Source organism: Orbicella faveolata, unplaced genomic scaffold (genome assembly GCF_042242905.1).
Source record: "Orbicella faveolata isolate gen_17 unplaced genomic scaffold, um_ofav_v1 contig_1, whole genome shotgun sequence".
Lineage (NCBI taxonomy): Eukaryota > Metazoa > Cnidaria > Anthozoa > Scleractinia > Merulinidae > Orbicella > Orbicella faveolata.
The window spans coordinates 17,628,517-17,653,674 of NW_028301536.1; the positions used below are offsets into that span (position 1 = coordinate 17,628,517).

Genomic DNA, 25,158 nt, shown 5'->3' on the forward strand with positions numbered 1-25,158 from the left:
TGTTTGCTAATTTCTAGCAGTCTCATTCTTACACATGTAGTTACTGAAACTCCTAACAGCTTATTGAAAAACAAATCCTACACATCTGACACTGTCACTACTAACCTTCCCTTCTCAAGTCCTGTTCTAATAACATTTCCAATCACAGTCGACAGACTTCCTCGAAGCTGTGGATCTCCATGACCGCTGAATAGAAGAATATCTCGAACAAGCTGAGGGCTTGATTGACGCAGTTCCTCATCATCTGACTCTTCAGATGACTCAGGCAGTATTCGGACCAAAAATGCTTCAGGATGCAGCTTAACAGCTTGCGCAATGCAGGAAAGAGCCAAAGATTTCACACTGACACGAACACTGGAGTCTGACAGCATTTCTCCAGGGTTTCCAGACAAAAGAAATGAACACATTAGGCGGACACAGTGGATGAGAGGAACACCTCTGCAGGCCACTGCATCAATCTGAAAACTTCTCTCAACAAGAAGCCTCACTTCCTGGGTTGAAACTGATTCTGTCCTTATGGTATCATCATCAGTGGATGACAATTCATGTTCCAAGTCATCACTGTCCTTGCGAGCAACAGATTCCACTGTACCATGAGATGCTTGAGCCTCACTCCAAGTTGCATTGTCAGTTGTATCGTTATCTTTCTCAACAGCATGGCCAGGATCCGATAAAGACCGGGTCACTCGTCTACTTCCTGTGTTTCCTTCAGACACCAGGCTTGACATTGGATTGAAAACATCTCCTCCTTCCTCCATTTCCTCTCTTGCTTGATCATCATCAGTGGCAGAACTGCCATGTAAACGCAGGTGATCCAACTCTGACCTCAGCATTTCATCCGTTGTTGCTTGATCTGTATCCAAATCGGTAGCAACAGAGCTGCCAATTCCAGTGTCTACAGTACTAGCTGTACTCTCAGCAATGGATGCTATTTCTAGTTCACTCATCACTGAGCCACCTTCAGACACTGTTTCCTCAAGAACCTCCAAGCCTGGAGAAAGGGGTAGGTTGACAAGTCAGTTAGATATATAGCAGAGTAAATTGGTAATCAACAAAACTGCAATTCAAAAATATTATTAATAACATCTTCAGCTTCATCCTCAAATCTATCTGAGTAAGTGTAAAAATTCAAGCGGGAGTAGGGCAGATGTTTATAGCAGAATGTAGTGCTGAAGGATTAGAATTTATACTCTCATGTAAAACCTGACAAAAAGAAAATGCCCAGTTGAAAAAGTCATAGTGCATTGCATGAGTACATGCAGTAGCTTTCGGGGGGGGGGGGGGGGGGGAAGGGGGCATTTAACAACAAGGACTTTCTGATGGTGGTCCCTGAGGAGAGTTGGTTGCCGATGAGAGTGGTCACCAATAGAGCTACAACCGCACTAAAGAAATAAAAATACTTGCACATCCACAACATGAGTACAAAACTGTACAGTGCATCTGTACCTTTCTTGAGTATATCGGAACCTGTGCTTGGTGTTATCCCCTCACTGGATAGAAGAACTGACAGAAGAGCAGGTGGGGGAGTGCGCAGAAGCTGAAGTAGCGTTTCAAGAGAAGCTGTCACCACGTTGTGATTTGAGTGCTTTGTACAGTACATGATTACTTCATAAGCCTTGGAGAGACAGCAACAAAGTCCTTGATTAGCTTCAAGAATGGACAATATTAATAGAGGTTAAAACAAAGTAATTATGCAAGAAGATTATACATATATTTTACTATGTACATGTACATGTATAACCCGAGTTACACCCTGGGGCAACCGGATTCAATATTTCGATGCCCCTGAAAACTGTTTGTTGTGGCCTTATTCCAAAACTAGTTATCTACAAGACTGCTAGGTCTGTGGAAAGTCTACATGTAAAGTCTAAAAACGTTCAGTAACTTTTAAATTTTACTTATTTTTTTAGCCCTGTAATAGCATATTTAATTTGTTAGTTGTAATGCAACTTTTTTATACTTTTTATCATGATATGTAAAGTGCTGTTGAATATTTTATATAGCTAGTGCTATAAAAATTATGTTTTGTTATTTATTATATGGCCCATCTACTATAATCAAATAAAATGGGCAATTTAATACAAAATTGAGATGGGTGCTGTGCTGTTGTCATATCTGCCAGGAACCATTTGCACAAAATTTGCTGTTGTGTGTTTTTTACAACTGAAATCATTTTGGTAAGATTTTTTCATCGGTAGTAGTTCATCATTAGCTCTGTCAATAATTGGTCACAATGCCTCTCTAAGCTTTTCTTGTGACACTGCGTTGTCTGTTGGGCTGAGGTGGGGGGGGAGGGGGGGAGGGGAGTCAGTACTTAATATGTAGATATATACTAAATGTCTTATTAAATACAGTCAAACCTCCACTAATAGCCACCTTTCTATAAGGGTCACCTCTCTTCAACGGCCACCTTTTTTGTCCCAGTGGATGGTCCATACATTCACCCTTATTTTGAGCTCTCTACAACATTTGGCCACCTCTACACCCCTTATTTCCATATCAGCCACTTCTCTACAATAGCCACTTTTCTCTGTCCCCAAGGAAGCTGTTATGGAGAGGTTTGACTGAACAAACAATTTGGCTTTCAATAGGGTTGGAGAAATGGCTAGACATTAAATTTGATTGTGATCCATGCACAAGCTAAAAGTGTTAACAGTATGATGGCTTCTGGTCAGGACTTCACAAGTCAAGACAATAATACTATTACAGTTGAACCTCTGGTTGGGACCACCTCTCATAAGTGACAACCTCTCCTCAGCGACCAGTTTTCCAAAATACCAAACATTTTCAAGTCAAGTCACTGTATTTGGAACCTCTTGTAAACGATCACCTCTTGTAAGTGACCGTGACCACTTTTAGAGCTAAAAGTTTGAAATTTTCTTTCGCTTTTAACCTTCCATAAGTGACCACTTGACAGATGGTAGAGCGTAAATTGAATAATAAGGTGTTGTAACCATATTGTATTCCTGGGTAGTACAAGAGACAGAGATTTCTCAGTGGGAAGCACACTCACAATTTTTCTCAAAATTGACTTTTTGGATAAATAAAACACTAAAGCATGGGGTACACTGTAAGTCTCTGCAATTACCATAATGCTGATGGGGTAAAATTTTGACCCAATAATGGTCTAAGCTCTCGTAAGTGACCACCTCCCACAAGCAACCACCAAGGCTTGACATTTTGGGTGGTCACTTGCAGGAGGTTCAACTGTATTTAAAATATCATTTTGCCCAATTTAAAGGCAAAATAGTTATTGTGGAGGTACAGGTCTTTCAATGTTAAATACACTTGTACTATGGATTTTCTGAAACATATAAATTTTGTTAAATTATTAATCATTGTCAACCTGCAAAAGCTGATTGCCTTCTATCTGTATATCACCAGGTACTCCATCGCTAGAATATGATCGCTGAGAACCAAAGCTGCCTCGCAAACCTTTCAGACCACGTCCACTTGAGGAAGAACTATCCAAATTGGGGATCATGTGCCGTAAACACATCAGCACACCAAGATAAACAGTTGAGTCTTTATCTTCATGAAATGGTAGCACCAAGCCTAACCAAATGAACAGAAAGTAATTTCATAGGATTCATAGTAGATGAGTACATTTACAAAATTAACCATTTATAACATATATGATACAAGGCACTGTAGTGCACTTGGCATGTAAAACTGGCAAACTGACAATATTTTATTTTGGAGCAGGGATATGTTTAATCTCTGCAGTTTGGTCTAGAACAGGGTAGCAATCTTATGATATTACTGACAATTATTCTATGGAATCAAAAACAGGATAGGAAGTTTTTATTTAGCATCAGTCCGACCTAGTATACATGTAGACCTAGAGTATAGATCTTAAACAAAGCTTTAGCACCTACCTGTACATCGCATCATGTACATTTCACCCTTTACTACTGAAGTTATGTACAAGTCATGTAAATTGTACATTAACAAGGTAGCATTTTCACCAACAGCACAGGTTCTTACCCATTTATCCAGGAGCACATGGAAAGGTGTATAACTATGGCAAAATCACTATGCATGTACATGTATGTGATACTTTACTTTGTAACATCTCACCTAACAGAATGTTTAGTAGCCATTCATAGAAGAAGGTTGGTTTGTGTGAATATTGACAAATGTCAACAATGCCACTTGCTGCTGTACGTCTTGTTGTTGCAGATGAGGATCGCAGGTTTGGCAGAAATGTTTTCAACAGTTGCTGCAGATAAAAAAAAAATAAAACTTTAATGCTGGGAATTTCAAGTAAACTTGCAACCCTCATGAACTTGTACGAAAAAAACTGTTTGCAAAGCACTGGACGGTACTACCAGTAAAATTACTTGGTTATCCTTTTTTATCCATAATTGTTTTAAGCATTCACTCATGAATAAAGTAGAAACTGGACAAAAAAAATCAGAGAGCATTTGCAATATGCAATAGCATGACAAAGCATACTACAGGTATTTTTTATAAGATTTTCTGTTACAAGGAGAATGGCAAAACATACCTTGACCTCAGTATCACTAGTAAAACTACCCAGAACACACATGATCTTCTGCATGGCAGTGGCCAGTGTTTCCTGACCAAAAAAGCAAATTCCATGTAAGCAGTTATCCAAACACACATCCTGATGTGTGGATCCAGAAAATATCCATACCCACAACAAGGATGTCACTGGAAATTCTGAGGGGGTGGGTGGTCTCAACAGCCAAATTTTTAAAGGGAAAGTATGAAGCTAAGCGGGAAATTCCAGGGGAGAGGGGTACAAACCAAACTATAACCATCCTTTGTGGAGGTTTGGATATTTTCTGGAACCACACAATCCTAGAGAACAACTCAGGTCACATACTGCTCAAGGGTACATACATGTACCTGTGCTAAACTCTAGTAAACCTCAGAGCATGAAGCGACTAGGAACTCTATGTGTTGACTGAAAGGATTTTTTAATTCGTTACCACCCTCAAAATTTTGACAGACAGCCCTTTCAGCTATAAAGTTCATTCTAGTAGGATTCCAGGATTATGTTATTTTCTTATTGAACAAATATATCCATTGGCAGCTTGCATCTGTGGAAAAAGCTGAACATAGTTCAACCTTTCCTGCAGATGCGAGCTGTACACACACTGGCTTCATTGTATTCCACAGCAATAATAATAATAATAATAATAATAATAATAATAATTATAATAATAATAATAATTATAATAATTATAATTATAATTATAATAATAATAATACATAATATTTTAAGAGGAGGCCTCCAATCACCCTAAGGTGGTTTTCAGGAGGGTCCTCTGAGAAAATAAATGTTAAACCTTTAAATAAATGTTAAACCTTAAAAATACATTAAAATCTAAAATACAATAAAAAGGACAAAAACCTATGCGGTAAGCTAACTAACTAAGATTAAAAAAAATAAAATAAAACAAGAATTAAAATACTACTAACTAAGGTTAAAATGGTTCAATAAAAACTGTTTCAGTTTGTATTTAAAAATAGTTTTCAGCATCAGTTTCTTTAAAGCACTTGGTAGTGTGGCCAAGTCGTTAATGGCTTTATAATATGTTTTGCTTTTTCCCCATTCTGTTCTTGGCCTACTGACTTTGGGCATGTAACCACTTCGGGTATTATAACCATGTTGTTGGTTCATGGTGGATCTGAATACACCGAAATGTTCGGGGATGCTACCTTTCATTGCATCTTGCACAACACAACACCGATGACCGAACCGCCTCGCATGTAAAGACACCCACCACAAAGACGTCAGAGCCTCTGCTGATGACATTTTCGACTTAACGATCTTCTTCGCAAAGTGATTTTGAAAAGATTGTAATTGTTTCATCTGTGTTGTAAGACCAGGCTGGTCACCCCAGACAATATCTGCACAATCTAGGTGTGGTAGGACAAGGCCATTAAAATATGATGTGAGACTTTTCTGATCCAGCATATGATAGATTCGATTGAAGACTGACAGGCGATGTCCTAATTTTTGCAAATTATTGCAATAATTTTATCCAGTAAAATTTACACTCATTGACAAAAATAATGTGACAGTAGAAATCCCCCAAAATCTGGAATCAAACATAGTAACTGTTAGGCCAATTGCTATACCTGGTACTATAAAATTAAGTGTACATTATGGTATAATGGTTGACCCTTTTTATTACACGTGACTGTCTAGCTGATCACTACAGAAGTGTCTAAGATAAGCATCATTGCACAACATACAAAATTAACCTGATCTGGCAGTTGCTCACTTGTAAACCAAATTAAATCATTTTTAACTAACAGTTTTTCCTCACCTGAATTGAATCTTCTGTACGCATACTTACACGAGCTATACATGGTAACAAATTAGCAATAAATGGTCTGAAATATAAAAATCAGAATCAAACAAGTTAAATATCTTGAAAATCTACACCACATTACATGTATATTATTTAAATAAGTAATTTTAGCACCGATCAGTCACAAACAATTTCAAGAACCTACATTTCCAACTACATTTGTTACCTTTTCAAAACATTATCTTTATGGATCCAAACAGAAATAAGCACAAAATAGCTTAAAGACTGATCAACACCCAGTATTAGTTTGAAACCTTTATTATGAGTATATTAAGTACAGTGTAGAAGTGTCAGCTTTGTTTCCCACTACCAGCATCCCTGACCCAGGTACCAAAACTGCACAGCTCTATACATGTAGCACATAAAATCATAAAATTCCAAAAAAGAAAAACACAGCCATGTGGTACATGTACATAATGCTGAGATTTATTATTAACCACAATTAAGAGAAGATGGAAAGGAAAACAAGGAAAGGTGCATGTATCTGAAAAAAACTTTGGGTTTGGTAGCGCTTCAAATGGAGCTCCAAGCAAACAGTGAAAAATATTCGGAAAAAAAAAATTGATTTACTTCTTCCAGTTACAATATTTTTCCTTCAAATTGGGTTGTATTCTAAAGTGTTGCATAGACCCTTTTCATAAATGGCTGCCAATTATAAATTCGTTTGTGAGTACTAAAATTAGGCTGACTAACCTTGGTTTTGAGTTGCTAATTCAAAAGCATCTTTACTCCCAAACGAGTTTAGTGACGCTAATTTAAATGCATACAAAAGAATTTTAAATTGGCAGCCATTTATGAAAAGGGTCTATGCAATCACTCACGGGTCATTGGTTGGCACAATACAGTGTATGAACTCATGTCATTATTAATTATTAGATAATTGTTGTAGCACCCCTACCGGCATTTCTGTGGTCTTATTAAATGGCACAGGTCACCAAACCGCGACAAAGCAGCTCTCAAACCTCTGGCAGAGCCATTCTGAAAAAATTCATAACATTATTTTTCCTTGAAACAAAAGACAAACCTATACATTGTATAATAAAAAAAAATGATTGAGTGTCTGCACATTGGTCAGATGTCTATCAGTGATCTACACTGAAGGTTCTTAAAACTACATACTACAGTTCTTTCACTCTACTAGAAAATTTACCTCATAAACTGCACTTAGCCACTGCTGACAAATTAAGGACTACACAATGTCATACCTTCTTAATTTCCTTGTAAAGCTCTACATGTATTCGTCCCAGATAAGAATCCATTAAACCCTGAAAAGAGAAATTACTAATAAGAAGTTCAACATGATTGAATAAGTAAGGCTCCAGGGAATATTTTCAACACAAAAATTAGTGAAAGCAATAAACGATGTTTTGACATCTTATGCGCATAATTGAAGATCTATTTATAATGCAAAAACCTAACCTACACATCAACTTGACAATGACATCCTGACGATGTTAAAACGTTTATTGCTTTCACTAATTTTTGTGTCGAAAAAATTCAGCATGATTGGAATAGAAGATATTTTGATGAATCTGATTTCTCGAATATCTTTTTTCGTTTCAGAGATATTTACGTTTTTGTAAGAAAAGTGATGATGTCATAAGTGGTTCCCCTAAAACAGCACAACACTCAATCGAGAATAACTCTAGAAATGTAAAAGCAGTGTTCTTTAAACTTGGCACAAGAAATGTACATCACAAAAGAAAAATAATGACACCTGTCGTGCCACTGCCATGACAACAGTTATGCCGCTGGTTCTGCTTTAATTAAGACTAAAATTCCCAGATTTTATCTTAAACAAGGATCATCCACTCCCACCAATCTAATGGGGAGAATTAAGACAATATGGGAACCATATGTGTTCCGAGCAAGACCCTCTGTCCCACTTTAAAAGGTTGCAAACGGGGATATTTGGTTTTTCACAGAAAGAGACTGGAGCCAAGAGTGTTGCCATGGCAACAACATAGTAGGTGTCCTTTTGTTTCTTTTGTGATGTACATTGCTGGTGCCAAGTTTGAAGAACACTGCTTTAATATTTCTAGACTTATTCTTGATCGAGTGTTGTGTTGTTTTAGAGGAACCACCTATGATGTCATCAGTTTCCTCATTTGCATCATACAAAAACGTGAATATCTCTAAAACAAAAAAAGATATTCCAAAAAGGAAAACGCCATTCTCATTTACTTTGAAAAGCCTTTCAAATAAGCAGGAATTATTTTTTATTTCATAGACACTTTCATCATTGTCCTTAGGACTTCAATAGGAAGTGACAGAAAAGGTTGTTAATCTAGAAATTCCCTTGTAACATTGCCGGTTTTCTTCTGATAACTTTTTAACAACTATTTCCATTGGTTTTAAAACTATTTGTTAACAATTTAGATATTACAGTTGGAACATTTCATAAAATATTCTCTGGCTAAAAATATTTTAAAAACACAGTCAAGCTCTTGACAGCCTTAACTCCAGTCTTTAAAAGGTGAAATGATAGAAAAGGTGCTAAAAATTCTAAAATAATTCTAAAATTTCTTCATTTCATCAGTTGCAGACTGCAGCTTAGGCAGTCAAAAGCTTAAATCTGTTTTTATTATACTATTTTACCCATTTTAACTATTTTACAATGATTCATTTTGACCGCAGCCCTCAATATAGTCACAAATTTAGATATTAATAAAAATCAACTATATTTCAACAAAATACAAAATTCAACTGCCCAACATGAAACCTCTATTACAATTTCCATAACAAGGTAACGAAATCAACAAGTAAAAAAAAAACCTTTAAAAAACCAACTACTGCAAATGGTTTGACGTTCAAGTCTTCTTGGATAAGGACTACAAACCATAGGCCCCATCTCCTGCATCTTCAGTGTTACATGGTTAGCAAAGGGTGTTAAAGAACCCACACACTTGTGGCAAAGAGTAGGACACAGAGTTCCTGGTGTTGTGGTCTGGTCTTGTCTAAGGGTTAATGCTTCACATAGGGTTAACTTCATTGTGCCTTTCCCCCTTGCACAGAATTATCCAAAGAAAAATTGCTATGTCTATACCTAAATGTTTGTTTTTCCAGGCTACATGTACATCTCATTGCATGACTAGGGACCTCACTTAAGATCTTATCAAATTAATAAAGAAAACACCCCTACACCTGGATCAAAAGCTCAAAACACTTCATATCAAAACTCTCTGCTACACTGTAGATTCATGAAAATGAAAACAACATCTTACCTTGATGAGTTTGTTAAGAGATTCACCAGCAACCAAACGCACATCTGACTCCTGGTCATCACAACTGCCTAACAAAGAGTCCACTGCTATGGCTAGGATCTTTGGAAATTCTGTCAGACTCCTTATGGAACAAAAAAGCAAAGCAAAATCTTCTTACAAATCCCCTAGCACAGAGCTTAAAATGTAATGAATACATGTACACCAAATGAGAATGATGGAAAGCTATTACCATACATATTAAACAGTGATCCACAGTTTGCATTCAATGGTAGCTTCTCTTCATTCATCATGATACTGCATGACTAATTACCAGGTTTCTGGAATTAGCAGTCTGAGTTTACAGTGCATATCCATTTGGAGTAAAGACTAAGACAAAGCAATTTTTGAAAAGAGGTTTTAATAGCCTTGAGATAATCTGTAGAATTTTGTTGTCTGAGTATTTTTCCATTGAGCAGCATACCAAAAGGTACTACATGTATTTATAGCAAGATTACACTTGCAAAGGGTACTTTTTTTTCACAAGTGACGTTGCAAAAGTACTGTAATTATATATTTACCCTAGACCCTAGCTAATACTTTCAATTATATTTAACTTGTCGATAAGCAATATTCAAATGGAGGGTAGGTACCAATTGACAGCAAAGCGGGCAATAAGCGAGCGAGTGTGTGCAAAATGCAAATATAGAGAGCAACCAACCTCCCACAAGTCACCTCCCCCTGGCACCTGGCACAATGAATTCTCAGGGGAGAATAAGTATACTTTCCTGGACACAGGGCCCACCATGAATCAAGAGGCAGGTGGGAGGAGGCAAACCAAACGCAAAAGTGACAAAGCTACGCAGAGCAAGACCTCAAGGGCAAAACTTCCCAGCAATGACACAACTACGCATGCCTGTGGCAATCACCTGCTGGCCAACAGCAGATCTCCCAGTTAACTCTGATTATTGATAATCTCATCAACCCAAGTACATGTAACAGCAGGGATGATACACAGCTGTCATTAAACTTTGGAGAAACTGGCTGGCCATAACAACAGTGAACAATATAGAGATTAATCTCTAGATGACCCTCCAGGAGGAGGGGATTGTCTGAAAGTCATTTGCAAACTTTGAAATACCAGTTATCATATCTGCACTATAAGTTCCACTCTGAAGAGCGAATTTAACAGCTTTTGCTAACAGTCTTGATGGTACTCTTTCCTAGCTGTACCCACCTTATAGCTGAGGAGCATATCAGCTCTGGGATACTGTTTAGAAGTGATATTCGATCTTTCTTAGACAGAAGGCTTTCTTTTTTCCTATAAGAAAATTTACATGTAATTTTGTAAGCACGGTTTTTGAAATTAATGCAAAATATTTATATTCAAATAAAATAAATGTGATATAACTTGTTGAGAGTTGTTACTTCATGTAGAGTTATTATTCATAATATTACACTCTTCAGTGATTTAAAACCCAACCTTGGGGTAATATTTCTGGGCGAGGCAGTACCCATATTTTTACAACAATTTATTACCCTGATTGTTTTGGAGTTCATGCACCTGCTTCCTGAAAAGGGATTGTAGATATCTCATATAAAAGCTAGTAGTTAATATTATCTCTGTATTTGATTAAGTAAATAAGCAGTAAACATTTGGCTTCTCTTTCATCTGTTAAATTCAATTTAATGCGATAAAATGTGCATTTTGAAATAACGAGTAAGCTTAAAATATTCAAATCAATGGAGAAAGCCTTACTTTGCCAAGGGATTGGGATCTGCCACTGGAATGCCTTCTCTAAAATTCTTCAACGCGTCAAAAACCTTAAGCAGCTTATCTGCTGCTGCCAAAGACATCTTGTAGAGTTTATGTGCTTCGTTTACAGCTCCTAAATCTGGTCTCAAGTGTCGTCTACCTTCCAAACCCCAAAACAGCCGCCATCTTGATATTCATGAAGCCTCGATTTTGAGTGACAGGTGACCTCGACCCAGATCTCCAAAAGCTCAAACAACGCCCTTTCTTTTCTTTCATTCTCACATTTCAAGTTGCATGCATGCAGGGTTTTCCTTCCTTCTTCTCTCGTCAAAAACGAGAAAATGGAAAGTTCCCAGGATGCCCGCACAGAGTAAGTAGCATGTGCACAAAGTGAAGAAGTGATAACTCGCTTCTTTAGGCGATACTCGCCCTGTGTGTTGCTGGTTGAATGATTAGTGTCTGCCTCGATGGAGCTACAAACGAAGGAATTATTCGTCTTGTTCAGATCTATTTTGCTAATTAATCTGCTTGATTCCTTTCAAGGAGAGAAGAAAACCTTCATTCTATCATTTCCAAGATAGCGGACAGTGCAGATAACATTCCTGAATCGGGATTGGTGAGCTATAAATTGGTTCAGTTTCATTTCTCTAGCGAGTTAATTTGATGTTCGATGTTGTGTTGGTTCGAATTTTCGATCTAAGACTTGCACTTGTACTGAACTCAAAAAGTAATGGAGTTACTCATGTTGATATATATAGCCACGCTTATTTGATGGACACTTTTTTTTAATAAAGCTGCTAAAAATGAAATTTCTCTCGTGTCAGATCCTGAAGAATATAAAGCTACAGTTACTGAACGGTTATTTCCTTATTTCACGACGGAGATTGCGTGACTTTAATTCAAGTGGCGTTGTGTGACATTGTTGTTGCTTGTGAACACGGGTAACAGACCAAGTATGCACATGTAAATACACTGCATTCTGGACATACACACCAGCATAGAAATGTAGACAATGTGTTAGGATCAATACAGGAAAAAGGTTGTAGCCGTTTTAATCATGAATGCCATTCTGTTATTGGCTACACTACTTACCATTATTCTGCTGTAGCAAGCTTATGGTAGCCTAGCATTGTGCAGTTAATGGTGTTCTTTGTGTTTTTGAAGTACTTGTGAAGAGGATTTAGATAAAGTTTTGAGCAACTAACACATTTATCTTTAAACAAGAATCATTCACTCTTGATTTCTTACCACACATGATAGTTGACTTAGGCTGCACCCCATTGACTCTCACACAATAGAAATCTTGAACTCATAATCTAATTTTTGTTTAATGTTGAAATGCTTTGATCATAAATTTTCTCTTTCAAAGGTTGACAGTGACTTTCTTATTGTTGCAACTGAACATGGAAGTTTTAAAAGGTGATCAAGTGTACAGTATGATTTATCACTTAGTCATCTCATTTGTAATTAGTCTAAACATGTCATAGGAAGCAGCCAAAACTAAGGACTTTCAGTGAAAGTTTTCTGCAATTTGTATCATATCCCTCTATTTTCAAATTTACATCTGATGCTTGCCCATTCATTTTTTTCTCCTAAAAACATTGTCAATTATATAACATTTATAATACTGTGGCATTTGGCAGCTTGATCAACATGACCCAGATGGGAGGATAACACTCTTCACTTCTAGTAAATAACTGACAGTGTGCATATTTTTTAACAATAAAGATTAGCGAAAAAACTGAGCAACGACGTTTCGGTGTCATCCTGGCACCATTTTCAAGTTAAAAAATATTTGTGCGAAAAGTAAACTAATTTATACCAATGGTAGAGGTGCGAAATTGAATAAATTAAGATTAAGATAGCTGTTCAATGTTCATGTTCATTCCAATGAGGTGTCAAACACTGGTAATGAGTTCAGTGTCTGTTCAAAGCCTAAACAAATACTTTTGCGCGAATGGAGTCTGACTGTGTGTTAAGGCTCGGTTTCTTCTTGCGAATCCACAACATTTCGTGGATCAAGCAATCGAACTTTCCCTGACATTTCTTTAGGATCTTAAAGTTGTTAGTCAGGTCACCAACTGTATCAACTCGGTGTTCATTTTGAAGGTGTTTTCCGATGGCGGTAAATCGGTGTTCCTCAATGCGCTTGTAAAGATGACGGCTAGTGTAACCGACGTTAACGACGACCATTCGCGCAAAAGTATTTGTTTAGGCTTTGAACAGACACTGAACTCATTACCAGTGTTTGACACCTCATTGGAATGAACATGAACATTGAACAGCTATCTTAATCTTAATTTATTCAATTTCGCACCTCTACCATTGGTATAAATTAGTTTACTTTTCGCACAAATATTTTTTAACTTGAAAATGGTGCCAGGATGACACCGAAACGTCGTTGCTCAGTTTTTTCGCTAATCTTTATTGTTAACTGTATTTCCAAATTTAATCTTATAAGAATTTTACAACGCGAAAACCAGCTGCAGTACTTCAGGCGACTTGAAGACTGCAGCAAGAAACAAATCCAATGCGATGGAGCCATCGAGTTTCTTCAGCTTTGCCAGAATTTCGAACTAACTCCTACCTTCGCCAAAGTTGATCAAACAAAGCATATGAAATGGTCAAAGGCTTCCGAGCAATTTTCAACTAATGTCATCGCAGAAGAACTAAGGGCAAAAGTAAAGCAAAATGCGACACTGAAGAAGGAACTTAACGGAATCTACGTTGAAATACGCCGGAATTGTTCATCGCTCCAATACATGTGCATCCTGAGAACGATGGTTAACCTCCGCAAAAAGCACTATGAGAAAATGATGAGCGGCCATATCAACAAAATCATGAAGCTGCTAAACAAAGATCACGATGTGGACAAACATATCCAGAACATTTCCTCCTACAAGCTTTCATTCTTCCAGAAGCTTGTTCTGTGTCGAGGTTTGAAGTTTTCCTTGCCGCAACGCATCTCTTCAATGGACATTCAAGCTAGCTTCGAGAAAGCCTTCTGGCAACTGGAGCCTTCATTATCCGATGATAAGAAGGAATTAGCTGCGGCGACCCTTCGATCGATCGCGCTTAACTACATCGAGTGCAAAGCCCCCAAACCACCGAAAGCGCTACAAAGAGCTATTGAGCAACTAAAACGAAGAGATGACATCGTAATCACGAAACCAGATAAAGGTACAGGAGTAGTTGTTATGGATAAGGCAGAATATGTTCGCCTTTTGAGTGAATCTTCCATCAACGATACAGCTAAATTTACCGCCGTAAGTTCGGAGAGACCCAAGACGCGTGGACGACCGCTCAAAAACTACCACCCTTTACTGCAGAAAGAGAAACACCTCGAATCTGTCGTGCGCAAAATTCTCCCAAAACAGATTGCCGACTCAGTTTGCCCGAAAGGATCACGACTCGCCCATCTTTATGGTCTGCCAAAGACTCATAAAGAAAAACTGGCAATGAGGCCCATTCTATCCGCCACAAGTACTTACAACTTCGCCCTCGCGAGATGGCTCGACGATAAACTGAAGCCCCTGTCGATCAACAGCTACACAATATCTGACACATTTTCCTTCGCTGATGAGATTCGCAATCTGAGCCTCAACGAATCTGACATCCTAGTATCTTATGATGTCTCTTCGCTATTTACGAACGTCCCACTACAAGAAACCATCGAGATCCTTGCTGATAGAGCTTTTGTTGACAACTGGTTCAACAAAACACACCATCTAAACATCAGCAAAGCTGATCTAATTGAACTGTTGTCAGTAGCAACAAAGGACCAGCTATTTCAATTTAACGGTCAACTCTACCAACAAATTGATGGAGTAGCGATGGGCTCTCCCTTGGGTCCCCTAATGGCCAATACTTTTCTTTGTTCTATCGAGGAAAAGCTACAAAACGAGAACAAGTTGCCAGACTTCTACAGACGCTACGTGGATGATACACTAGCCGCAATGAAAGACATACCAACCGCAGAAGCCTTTCTGAAGACTTTGAACAACTGTCATCCATCCATATCCTTCACCATGGAGATCGCATCTAACGGTAAGCTACCATTTGTCGGCATTGAAATATGTAAGAAGGGCTGCAAGCTGGTAACAAGTGTTTACCGTAAACCCACAAACACTGGTCTCCTCTTACACCACCAAAGTCATGTCGACAACCGCTATAAAAGATCTTTAGTTAAAACCATGTTAAACCGTGCTTACCGCTTGTCCTCAACATGGGAACTATTCTCAACAGAATGCGAACGCCTTAAACTGATCTTTTCTAACCTCAAGTACTCAGATTCTCTTGTGAACTCCACCATCACCCGTTTCATTAATTCAGTGATGTCACCAGACACAAGATCGACGCCTCCAACAGAGAATATCTACCGCATTGTCCTGCCTTTTAAAGACCAGAAATCAGCGGACATAGTAAAGAAACATCTCTCGGACTTGAGTAATAAACTTGATCACAAACTACAGCCGGTGTTCAGAAGCCGTAAAATTGGCGATGATCTCAAAGTACAAGAGCCAAAACCACCTTTGATCAATCAACAGTGCGTTGTTTATAACTATATATGTGATCTGTGTGATGCAGAATACGTCGGTTACACTAGCCGTCATCTTTACAAGCGCATTGAGGAACACCGATTTACCACCATCGGAAAACACCTTCAAAATGAACACCGAGTTGATACAGTTGGTGACCTGACTAACAACTTTAAGATCCTAAAGAAATGTCAGGGAAAGTTCGATTGCTTGATCCACGAAATGTTGTGGATTCGCAAGAAGAAACCGAGCCTTAACACACAGTCAGACTCCATTTGCGCAAAAGTATTTGTTTAGGCTTTGAACAGACACTGAACTCATTACCAGTGTTTGACACCTCATTGGAATGAACATGAACATTGAACAGCTATCTTAATCTTAATTTATTCAATTTCGCACCTCTACCATTGGTATAAATTAGTTTACTTTTCGCACAAATATTTTTTAACTTGAAAATGGTGCCAGGATGACACCGAAACGTCGTTGCTCAGTTTTTTCGCTAATCTTTATTGTTAACTGTATGTGCATATTTTCACACTTAAAATAGGCGTGGTCGTTTATATTTAATCAAATACTACAAAACAATGATTATGAGTTGGCAGCAAAACAGGCTTTTCAGCTCCTTAAATGAAAGGTTCATTATTGACAAGCATCCCTGACATTGTCATATTTACAGTCCGGCCACCTTAAGAAGGCTTCTGAATGGAGTTCCTTTTAATGCTCATGGATGCCTGGATTGAGCTGTAAGTGTATGTGGGATGGGCAGTCACTCAAATTGGGAAATAAAAACCTACATTCCACTGTTCACTTCACTTTCTACCATGACTTCCCAAGAGTAATGGGCCAAAACTTCTCCCTTGCCATACCACATTTATAACATAACAATTAACCAGTTCTCTCTGTATACTTGTATTTTACAGAAAGTCTGAACACAGTGAACAAGACAGAAATAAAATTCCAAAAGATGAAGTGGAGCGGGGGGTCAAATTCATCAGTGACGAGATCAAGCCAGACATTGACAGCATGGCAGTACAGATATTCACTGATCTGCCTGAGGACAATCCTTTCCAGCTTGCAGACACTGCACAAGATGACGTTCTTGTTCATCAGCAAACAGAACCTGTTTATCAGCAGTTAACAATAGAAGATCCACGCAATGATGTAGCACAGTCATTGGAAGGTGTGTGCTTTAAAATAGTAAGAGTTTCTTCTGCTCTCAACGTGGTACATCTTAGAACAGCAATGCTCAAATAATTATACAGTACTTAATGTGCAACTGGGTTGGTAGGCAAACCCTGTCCTGAGCAAAATCTTTAAAACTACATTATCAGGTGTGCGAGGGAATGATTTATGCATCATACAAGTAGCTTCCTTTGTGAAAAGAGTATTCTTGCTTTAGTAGCTCCTTGTTACCCCCCTCCCCCTCCCCTCCCCTTTAATTGAGAGAGTCAAGAATCAGAACACCTAAAGTAATTCAACTAGCAGCTTATGTTTGGGTGGTTTTCATTTTTCTTCAGAATGTTTTTTAGTTTGGCTTCCATTTGAGTAGCAGGGATTTAAGAACAAGGTAACCAACTTTGAAGTCTTTTTTTCTCATTTTTTTTTATTTTCAGATTCCTTGAACAATGTTCAAGTAACCAGCAGCAGCCCTGTACCAATGCCTCAAATGGCTCTTGGATTGATCCCCACAACCAATGTGACACCTCCTCAGGCGTTGTCCACTGAACAAATCAATTTGCGATTTCAAAAGAAACTTGAAGATTTGGAACAACAGGTAGGGAGGATCAGAACAGGTGTAAACTATTGTACCAGCACAGTGTGGGAGGTGCGGTGTGGTCATGGCTCATGCACTGATCTCTAGATGGAGCAGTCTGGGTTTGAGTCCTGACCAGAGACACTGTGTTGTGTTCTTGGGAGAGACACTTTACTCTCACAGTGTCTCTCTCCATCTACGTGTATAACTGAGTACCAGCAAATTCAATACCGGGATCAACTAGCATCCCATCCAGGGAAGAGTAGAAATACTCCTACATGTAGTAGCTTCATGCTACAGAAACTGGGATAAGCTCCAGCCTGATTGGCCACTTCGTTCATATGCAGACTTTACTAGGACAGCACATACCACAGCACTACCAACGGTTTGTGAAATTTATAATTCTGGGTTCATCACCATTTCTGAAGAATTCTTGTGATGACTTGAATATCTTGAATTGCCCAGACGATGCCCCGTCATACAAGAAGCATTTAACATAACAGTAGGGTTTTTTTAATTCCATTATTTCTGAATGATGTAACGTTTCAACTAAATTTAATAGAATTGCCAGTTGATAATATTACCTACATGTATAAGCACACTGGGACGATTTGAGATATCCAAATATCGTTGTCCATCTTGCAGGTCAAAGTTCTTCAAAACCGAAATCTCGCCCTAGAGGAGTCCTACAAGAAGCTATCTGACCTGGTGGAAGCCCAGAACCATTTGCTGGCAAGTGGAGGACCATTCATCCAGCGCCTGGCACCCACCATCCCCCAGGAAACCTTCGTTGACACCAGTCCAAAGACAGAACCTCTAGGAACACCTTCCGTGACACCCAGAACGACGATTGCAAGCGGGACGCCTTTGCTTGCCAACTTACAGCAACCACTAAGGAGCGGTCTGCGCAGTTACGAGCTTCCAAGAAGAGTGTCAGCCAAAGAGGTGCTCAACCTGTGGGATCATGGCTGTGACGAGTTCCCACCCTTGAAAGACTGGACTCCCACACAGAAGCTGAAGCAGCAGAGCAAGATTTCACGCTGGAAGAAGCTTGTGGACATCTTCAAGGCTGACTACGGTGGTGATATGAAGAGTTTTGAAGAGAGCTTCTCTGACGCTAGGGGCGAAATTCTACCCGTGACGACAATTTTATCGTTGTATGAAACTCAGCAGACCCCGGCCTTTCTCGCTAAAACCAAGCAAGACCTCGAAGAAGGCGTGCCTTCTTCAAGTGGAGACGGCATTCAAGATCTGGACGAAGACGCAAGGAAGGCGATGGCACCCAAATCTCTAGATTCCGAAGCGGAAGATACAGAGGATGCTGTAGTTCACTCTGAATCGAAGCTAGAAAAAGTTGTGGACAGCTGTGTGACACAGCCATCGGCTGAAGTGCGTTACTACCTTCCGAGAAAAGTAACGCCAAATGACATTGTTCGCCTCTGGGAGGAAGGCTGCGAGGAATTCCCTCCGGTGTGTCAGTGGTCACGCGCTCAAAAAATTGGTCAAGAGACGAAAATATTTCGATGGCGTAAAATCGTGGAGATCTTTAACAAGGATTGTAACAGGAGCTGGGACGCCTTTTATGGCAAGTACGCAAACGACCGAGGTCATCTCTTGGCAATTTCGTCCATCATTGCGAAGTATGATGCGGAAAACGCTACTACGGGACCCATTTTTGACATCCCCGAAGCTCGAAGCCGTTTAAGTACAGCCAGTGACGATCAGGACGACAATTTTGCGGGCGAACGGTCGCCCATTGCTGCCACTTTCAATAGCGGAGGTGGGGTTAAGACTGAAGGGTCGAGCTCTGGGGAAGGAAGTAGCCATGTTTTACCTCGGAAGGTCACAGCCAAGGACATTATCAGATTGTGGGAAGCAGGCTACGGCGATCTTCCGCCACTTCATCGGTGGACCCCCGCACAGAAGGCGGGACAGCGTAGCAAGTTTTCGCGCTGGACCAAAATATACGACATCTACAAATACCACTGCAAAGGAGACATGAGTGTGTTTGAATCGAAATTCTCGGACGAGCGCGGTGAGCTGTATCCCGTCACTACGATAGTTGCCATGTTCGATGCGTGGGATTCACCGTCGAGCTTGTCTAGTCCGTTCTCAGGCGCGGTACCCAGTCAGAAAACGGGAGAAGGGGCCGAGAATGAGATCTATCAGCTCCCACGCAAAGTCACTGCCAAGGATGTGGTTCAGCTGTGGGAGGAAGGCTGCGAGCTTTTTCCACCGGTGAGCAAATGGCCGAAAATCCACAAAGTAGGACACGAAACGAAACTTTTCCGCTGGAAGAAAATCGTAGATATCTTTCGCAAAGATTGCGGCGGAAGTTGGGAGAAGTTCGAGGAGAGGTTTTCCAACGCGAAAGGAGAACTTCTGCCTATATCCGCCATCTTGTCTAAATACGATTTGGAAAATGAGCCGCCATCGTACTTGCCAAAAAGTTTCGTGTCCGGTTTTAATGGGTCAAGCATCCTACAAAAAGACAATGATAATGGCGAACAAAACGATCAGTTACAAGATCAAGACCAAGATAAAGAGATCGGCAGTGACTCGGAAATGATGGACAGCGAAGGAACTTCTCCGTCCAAAAAGGGCGCCGAATTTATCCTCCCAAAGAAAGTGACGGCACTCGACGTCATCTATTTGTGGGAGAACGGCCTGGGCGACATGCCTCCGCTGTGCCAATGGACCCCGGCTCAAAAAGCGAGTCAGAGGAGTAAGATTTCGCGCTGGAATAAGATTGTGGATATTTTCAAATACGAGTGCGGCAGCGACATAAGGAAGTTCGAGGAAAAGTACAGGGACGAAAAAGGTGAATTGCTGCCAATTACCAACATTTTGAACCTTCACGATGCCCAGGATAAACCATTGTGAGTCACACAGGCTGAAATGCTTGCAAGATATGTACATCGTTGATATCTGTGTGAGAACCTTGAAGAAATGCGCTCGGTGTTACATACCCTATAATTTAGGCACCTCTCTGCTAACAAAAGCACCCAAAGGATTGTGAAAAATACCATTCTACGAGCATGTTAAACGTTCTTCGAATTAAACACCTTAGTCCAAATATACGTTTCAATTACAACTGCTCCCCAAGTCGTGCCTAAGGAGTTGTGTTTAGATATAACAAGTCGTTTTTGCGATGTAAAAGGCGGTACCTTCAAACAGAAGGAAGTCTCAAAATGAATAGTTTTCAAACGTAGGAAGACAGCGATTTGGGAAGAAGTAACCAAAAAGAAACAGCGGTGGTTAAGTTTGGCGAACACTGAGACGAACTGCGAACGACGAACTTGAAACATTTGGTTAAATATTTCAAGCTCCGCCGCAGTTTCGTGCAGTTTCTATACTACACCGTTGGTGAATTTGAGCACTAAAACAGCATCGAGAGGTTAGAAATGACCATTGTGAGATATAAGTCGAGGATGCGGCTAAAATTCAACGTTGTACATCGAAGACGATACATAACTGCTTGTCTCGGTCTTCCCTGTTGACGTCTGTACGTTGCCACATTAAAGGCGTAGATACATTTATACATTAAAGCCCAATGTAGAAACTTGCGTGACACACCAAAATGTCGGTTAACAAGCGTGACTCAAACGACTTCGTAAAGTAGTACTAGTGAGTGCCGTGTAAAAGGAGTTCTGCTGGCGGGTAACGAAAATCACTCGCAAATGATTTTGCAGGAGGTTCCATCATGGTAACCCTTTGGAAATATTGTATATATTGATAAGTGCTGAGATTCGTACTTTGTTTGGTCAATACAGTTATCATAGTGTTGTATATTTTACTCACTGATTTAGTCAGTGTTGATTAACTTGCGCCAATATATTTTAAGTTGACGGCGTGCAAATAATATTTTTTAAGATTTTTTTTTAATAAACGCCATTGATGTATATCTGCAGTTCCCTTGAATGTTTTTAGGCGAGTACAACTGATCCCTCCCTAAGAAGCATGCACCTATACACTCGAAAATACACTCAGATTCATTCCTCTCTTTCCAGAGGATGCAGTCTCTTGGCCGCCGTCCACACTATGCTGAAGGAATTTGAAAACGGAGGTTGCACTCTGAAAACGGATCAGATGTTTTCCGTCCATACTACGCCGGAGGAATTTGAAAACGGAGGTTTCGCTCTGAAAACGCATCAGATGTTTTCCGTCCACACTACGTCGAAGGAATTTTAAAACGCAACGCGATCGCCGTTTATTTTGGATTTGTTTTTGAGGAAAACTCGGTCAGGGAAATGGCATGATTACCGTGACGCAATCGTTTTCGAAAAGTTCCGTTTTCAAAACGTTTTCCCTCCAAGCGAAAGCGCAATGCCGGCGTTTTCAAGTTCCTACGGTTTGAAGTGCGTTTTCGAAAAGCTCCGTTTTCGCGACGGATTAGTGTGGACGGTAGGCCTAACCATAGAAATCCACCGTTTTCAAATGACGCGGATCACGGCCTCTGAGGAAGAGAATTGACTAAGATGAGCCTTGGACGACTTAGAAGAGAAGTTTGAACCGCCAGGAAAAAGCGCAATGGAAAACGAACGAGGACAGTCGCAACAGCCTTGCCGTTTCTTGTCGAGACCTGAAAATTTATGGGAGCCTACCGAATTTGTGGACGCTCTTTTATAAACACGTCACTTAAGAGAGTGGCGCGCAGTAGGCTACACAAATAGGGCTCTCATCGAGCCTGTGTTTGCCTCATAAAATATTTTTACTGTTGGAGAGTCCACTGTAGACTTTTAGACTAGCAATACTTCTTTTTCTTAGTTTTTCGAGCAAGAAGCGTAAACATGCCGGTGACAGGAAAAACTGGTTTTGCAAAAACCAAGGGCGAGACTGCGGCCATTTCTTCATTCGCTTCATTTTAATTCCTTTCCTTTTTCTAACATTTTCCCAAATCTTGTAACTCGACAAACTAAGGGACAGGAAGGACTGCTCGTTGTCTTCTATGCTAATTTGAAGCAAATGAAGCATTGTCACAAGGAAACACATTTTCACAGACGAACTGTAGATAGGTTTCTCCTTTTTAAAAAGAAACGCACCAACAAACAATATATTTTGTAACGTTTCGCTAATTACACTGGAGTATGTTCACTATGTATGGTTCGTGTTAACCGTAGAAGTATTTTAGGCGTGAATCCCTAAGGGGCTAGTAGGCTATTTAAGAATTTGTAAGTTATGCAAGAGCCACTCGAAGGCATCTCTTTCAACTTTGCTTTTGCTGTTATGTCGCCGGATACTGAACGAGCGAGCGTTCCCGCTTCGATCGCGCAATCCTTCACTGAGGGAGATCTTTTTCATGAGACTGCTTCACGAACATTGTTTCCTCGTCTTTTGGACGTTAAGTTTGATCAGAAGTTCGCTGCATTCAAACGCGGTCTCGACGAGAAACAAGCTGCCACTCAGTCTCAACTGTAGAGGCTAAAAACGGTATCCAAGGCTTCGAGTTCTTTTAACTCAAGTACAATACGAGTTCAGCAACTCTCTGCTGGATGCAACAGACGGGACCAGCAAGACCATCTCAAAAGGAAACCTTTCAGCAGTCAAGTTATTTCGTTCCGCGGACAAGAACCCCGCTGTTTGGGCAGCAGTGCAAGTACGAATCGACGAACTCGCCGAAGATTCAGAGGAAGAGAAAAAGCTCTGATCAGCCGAAGTGCGAACGCTAGCTAAGATCCGGGAGAAAAAGCGGAAAAATGCGTCTAGCTGGCCAACTCTACAGCTACCCGCTCTACATCCAGTGAAGCTCCATCCACTCATGGCCTGTCCACTGGCAATTATTTTTCTTCTAATCAGCCTTTTTGTTTTTTTCGCATGCAGTCCTTTCGTGGACGTCAGCCTCAACTAGCAGACAAGTGTTTCAGATGCGGCCAAAGAAGCCACTGAGCAAATCCATCTTCCTGCCCAAGCCGTTTTAGAGGAGCCGCTGCAGCCCCTCCAAGCAGTAAAAATACATACTTATGGCAAATACCAAGCTGCATTGAAGAGAATGGGATAAGATGAGTATATAATTTTTTCAATTTAATCAAATGATTGGGAGACCCGGTTGAACTTATTGATAATTTTGTTGAACCATGTGATTCAAGGTTTTTTGGAAGTCTTGAAAAGACAATTTACTCCAAGGGGCTGAAAAATTTCCTTAGCTGTTCATTCATCGTTCGCGTAAATTTTGGTTATGTCAATTGTGTCCATTACTTTTGATTTTGTCATGGCAACCGCAAACTTCGTATAGGTTTGGACAAAAATCAACTTTTTCGACATACTTCTGTATTTTTTTTTTTCCAGCTTTGTTCATCATTTTGCTGAATTTCACTAAATTGTACATTTCATAAGCATTCTGGCTTCATAAGCATTCTAGATTATTTTTTGACTTTTTAAGAAAATAGTATTATCCAAGATGGGGGGTCAAATGACGTCATGCGACGTCACAACCAAAAAATATGTCATTATTTTATAGAGCAAGCTCAGGGCTTCCTGTACCTTAATAGAACGAAAACCCAAGGAGAGGGTTTCATCCCCCTTGTGCCACGATGGGGGTGTTAGTCCGAGGGTTAACAATTGTACTAGCCCTGATGACTGAATGAATGAATAAAAGACTGATTATCAGGACAGAACGCATTATATTTAAGTTAAAGGCAACCTTATGGTTAATGTAGATTTTTTAAATCATATAGGTGCTTCTTGCTTTATTCGCGATACTATTTTTGATGGGTATTAGATTCTCTTTATTTACATTCCACCCTCAGCTCAGTTTTCTAATAATCACTCAGCCATCCAGTCCAGTATAGTGATTTGTCGAGCAGGCTATTTCTGATCTTCTGGCCATAGGTTCAGTGGTCGAGTGCGCGTGTGCTCCTGCTGTTGTTAACCCGTTGTCAGTTTCCATACAGTTGGAGTTCTGGAAGAATAATGTTTCGTATCTCAATTCCAGTGTTTTGCAGACGTTGCTCGCAGACTATCTTGTATTGTATGCTCGGATGTTAGCGCTATTGGATTGGCTGCTTTTATTGCCATTGGTAACATTGCCTGTTTTCGCACAAAAACTGAGATTCTATGTAGATACTAGATCGAGTACCGCGTGGAGAGAACTCCACTGTGTTTGTTTTGCGTTGAAAAGTTTGCACATCTTCTTTCAGGGTGCTCTGTTAAGTGGTTTACTGACAACCAATCTGTACCTTTGATCGTCGATTCTGGTAGTATGAAACTGTGTTCGCTTCAATTCGCCGGTGATATATTTGATACCGCCAAAGAAAGTAATATCAAAATCGAGGCTGAGTTGATACCTCGTTCATTTAACGAGAAAGCTGATTACTTATGCAAGATCGTCGATTGATGACTGGTCAGTTAAAGATAGCTATTTTCATGAAGTAATCTCTTATCGGGGTCGCTGTTCAATTGATTATTTTTCCAGTTAAAAAAAAAAAAAAAAAAATTCAAGTTTTTCCCAGTTTCTATTCGAAGATTCTCTAGCATTTAGTTGGGTAGGAGAAACCTGTTGGCTGGTGCCACCTGTTTCGTTAGTTGAAAATGTCATCCGCCACATATGTTTTTGTCAATAGAA

The 25,158-nt window shown here is 39.8% G+C and overlaps 3 protein-coding genes across 4 annotated transcripts in view; 2 read left to right on the plus strand and 1 right to left on the minus strand.

Annotated features, from left to right (window-relative positions):
* The window catches only part of LOC110045794 (huntingtin-like), a 50,312-nt gene extending 38,771 nt beyond the window's left edge, over positions 1-11,541 (minus strand). For both annotated transcript variants that reach the window (XM_089292978.1, XM_089292975.1), the window contains exons 1-11: positions 11,310-11,541; positions 10,788-10,871; positions 9,575-9,695; positions 7,556-7,615; positions 7,249-7,328; positions 6,306-6,372; positions 4,511-4,582; positions 4,081-4,222; positions 3,347-3,555; positions 1,447-1,615; positions 106-991 (exon numbers count right to left, since the gene is read on the minus strand). In XM_089292978.1, coding sequence (XP_089149104.1) covers positions 106-991; positions 1,447-1,615; positions 3,347-3,555; positions 4,081-4,222; positions 4,511-4,582; positions 6,306-6,372; positions 7,249-7,328; positions 7,556-7,615; positions 9,575-9,695; positions 10,788-10,871; positions 11,310-11,407 — 1,988 coding nt within the window. In that variant the 5' untranslated portion in view covers positions 11,408-11,541. The remainder of the gene's footprint in view (positions 1-105; positions 992-1,446; positions 1,616-3,346; positions 3,556-4,080; positions 4,223-4,510; positions 4,583-6,305; positions 6,373-7,248; positions 7,329-7,555; positions 7,616-9,574; positions 9,696-10,787; positions 10,872-11,309) is intronic.
* Positions 11,542-11,563: 22 nt separating this feature from the next.
* LOC110045753 (uncharacterized) lies at positions 11,564-21,499 on the plus strand. The gene is made up of 6 exons (XM_020751383.2): positions 11,564-11,676; positions 11,850-11,922; positions 12,676-12,725; positions 16,765-17,024; positions 17,458-17,618; positions 18,243-21,499. The coding sequence occupies exons 1-6, from the start codon at positions 11,648-11,650 to the stop codon at positions 20,478-20,480; spliced, it is 2,811 nt and encodes a 936-aa protein (XP_020607042.2). The 5' UTR covers positions 11,564-11,647; the 3' UTR covers positions 20,481-21,499.
* LOC149118273 (uncharacterized) lies at positions 13,518-16,141 on the plus strand. The gene has a single exon (XM_089292995.1). It carries the CDS (start codon positions 13,691-13,693, stop codon positions 16,139-16,141), a length of 2,451 nt encoding a protein of 816 aa, XP_089149121.1. The 5' UTR covers positions 13,518-13,690.
* Positions 21,500-25,158: the final 3,659 nt, after the last annotated feature.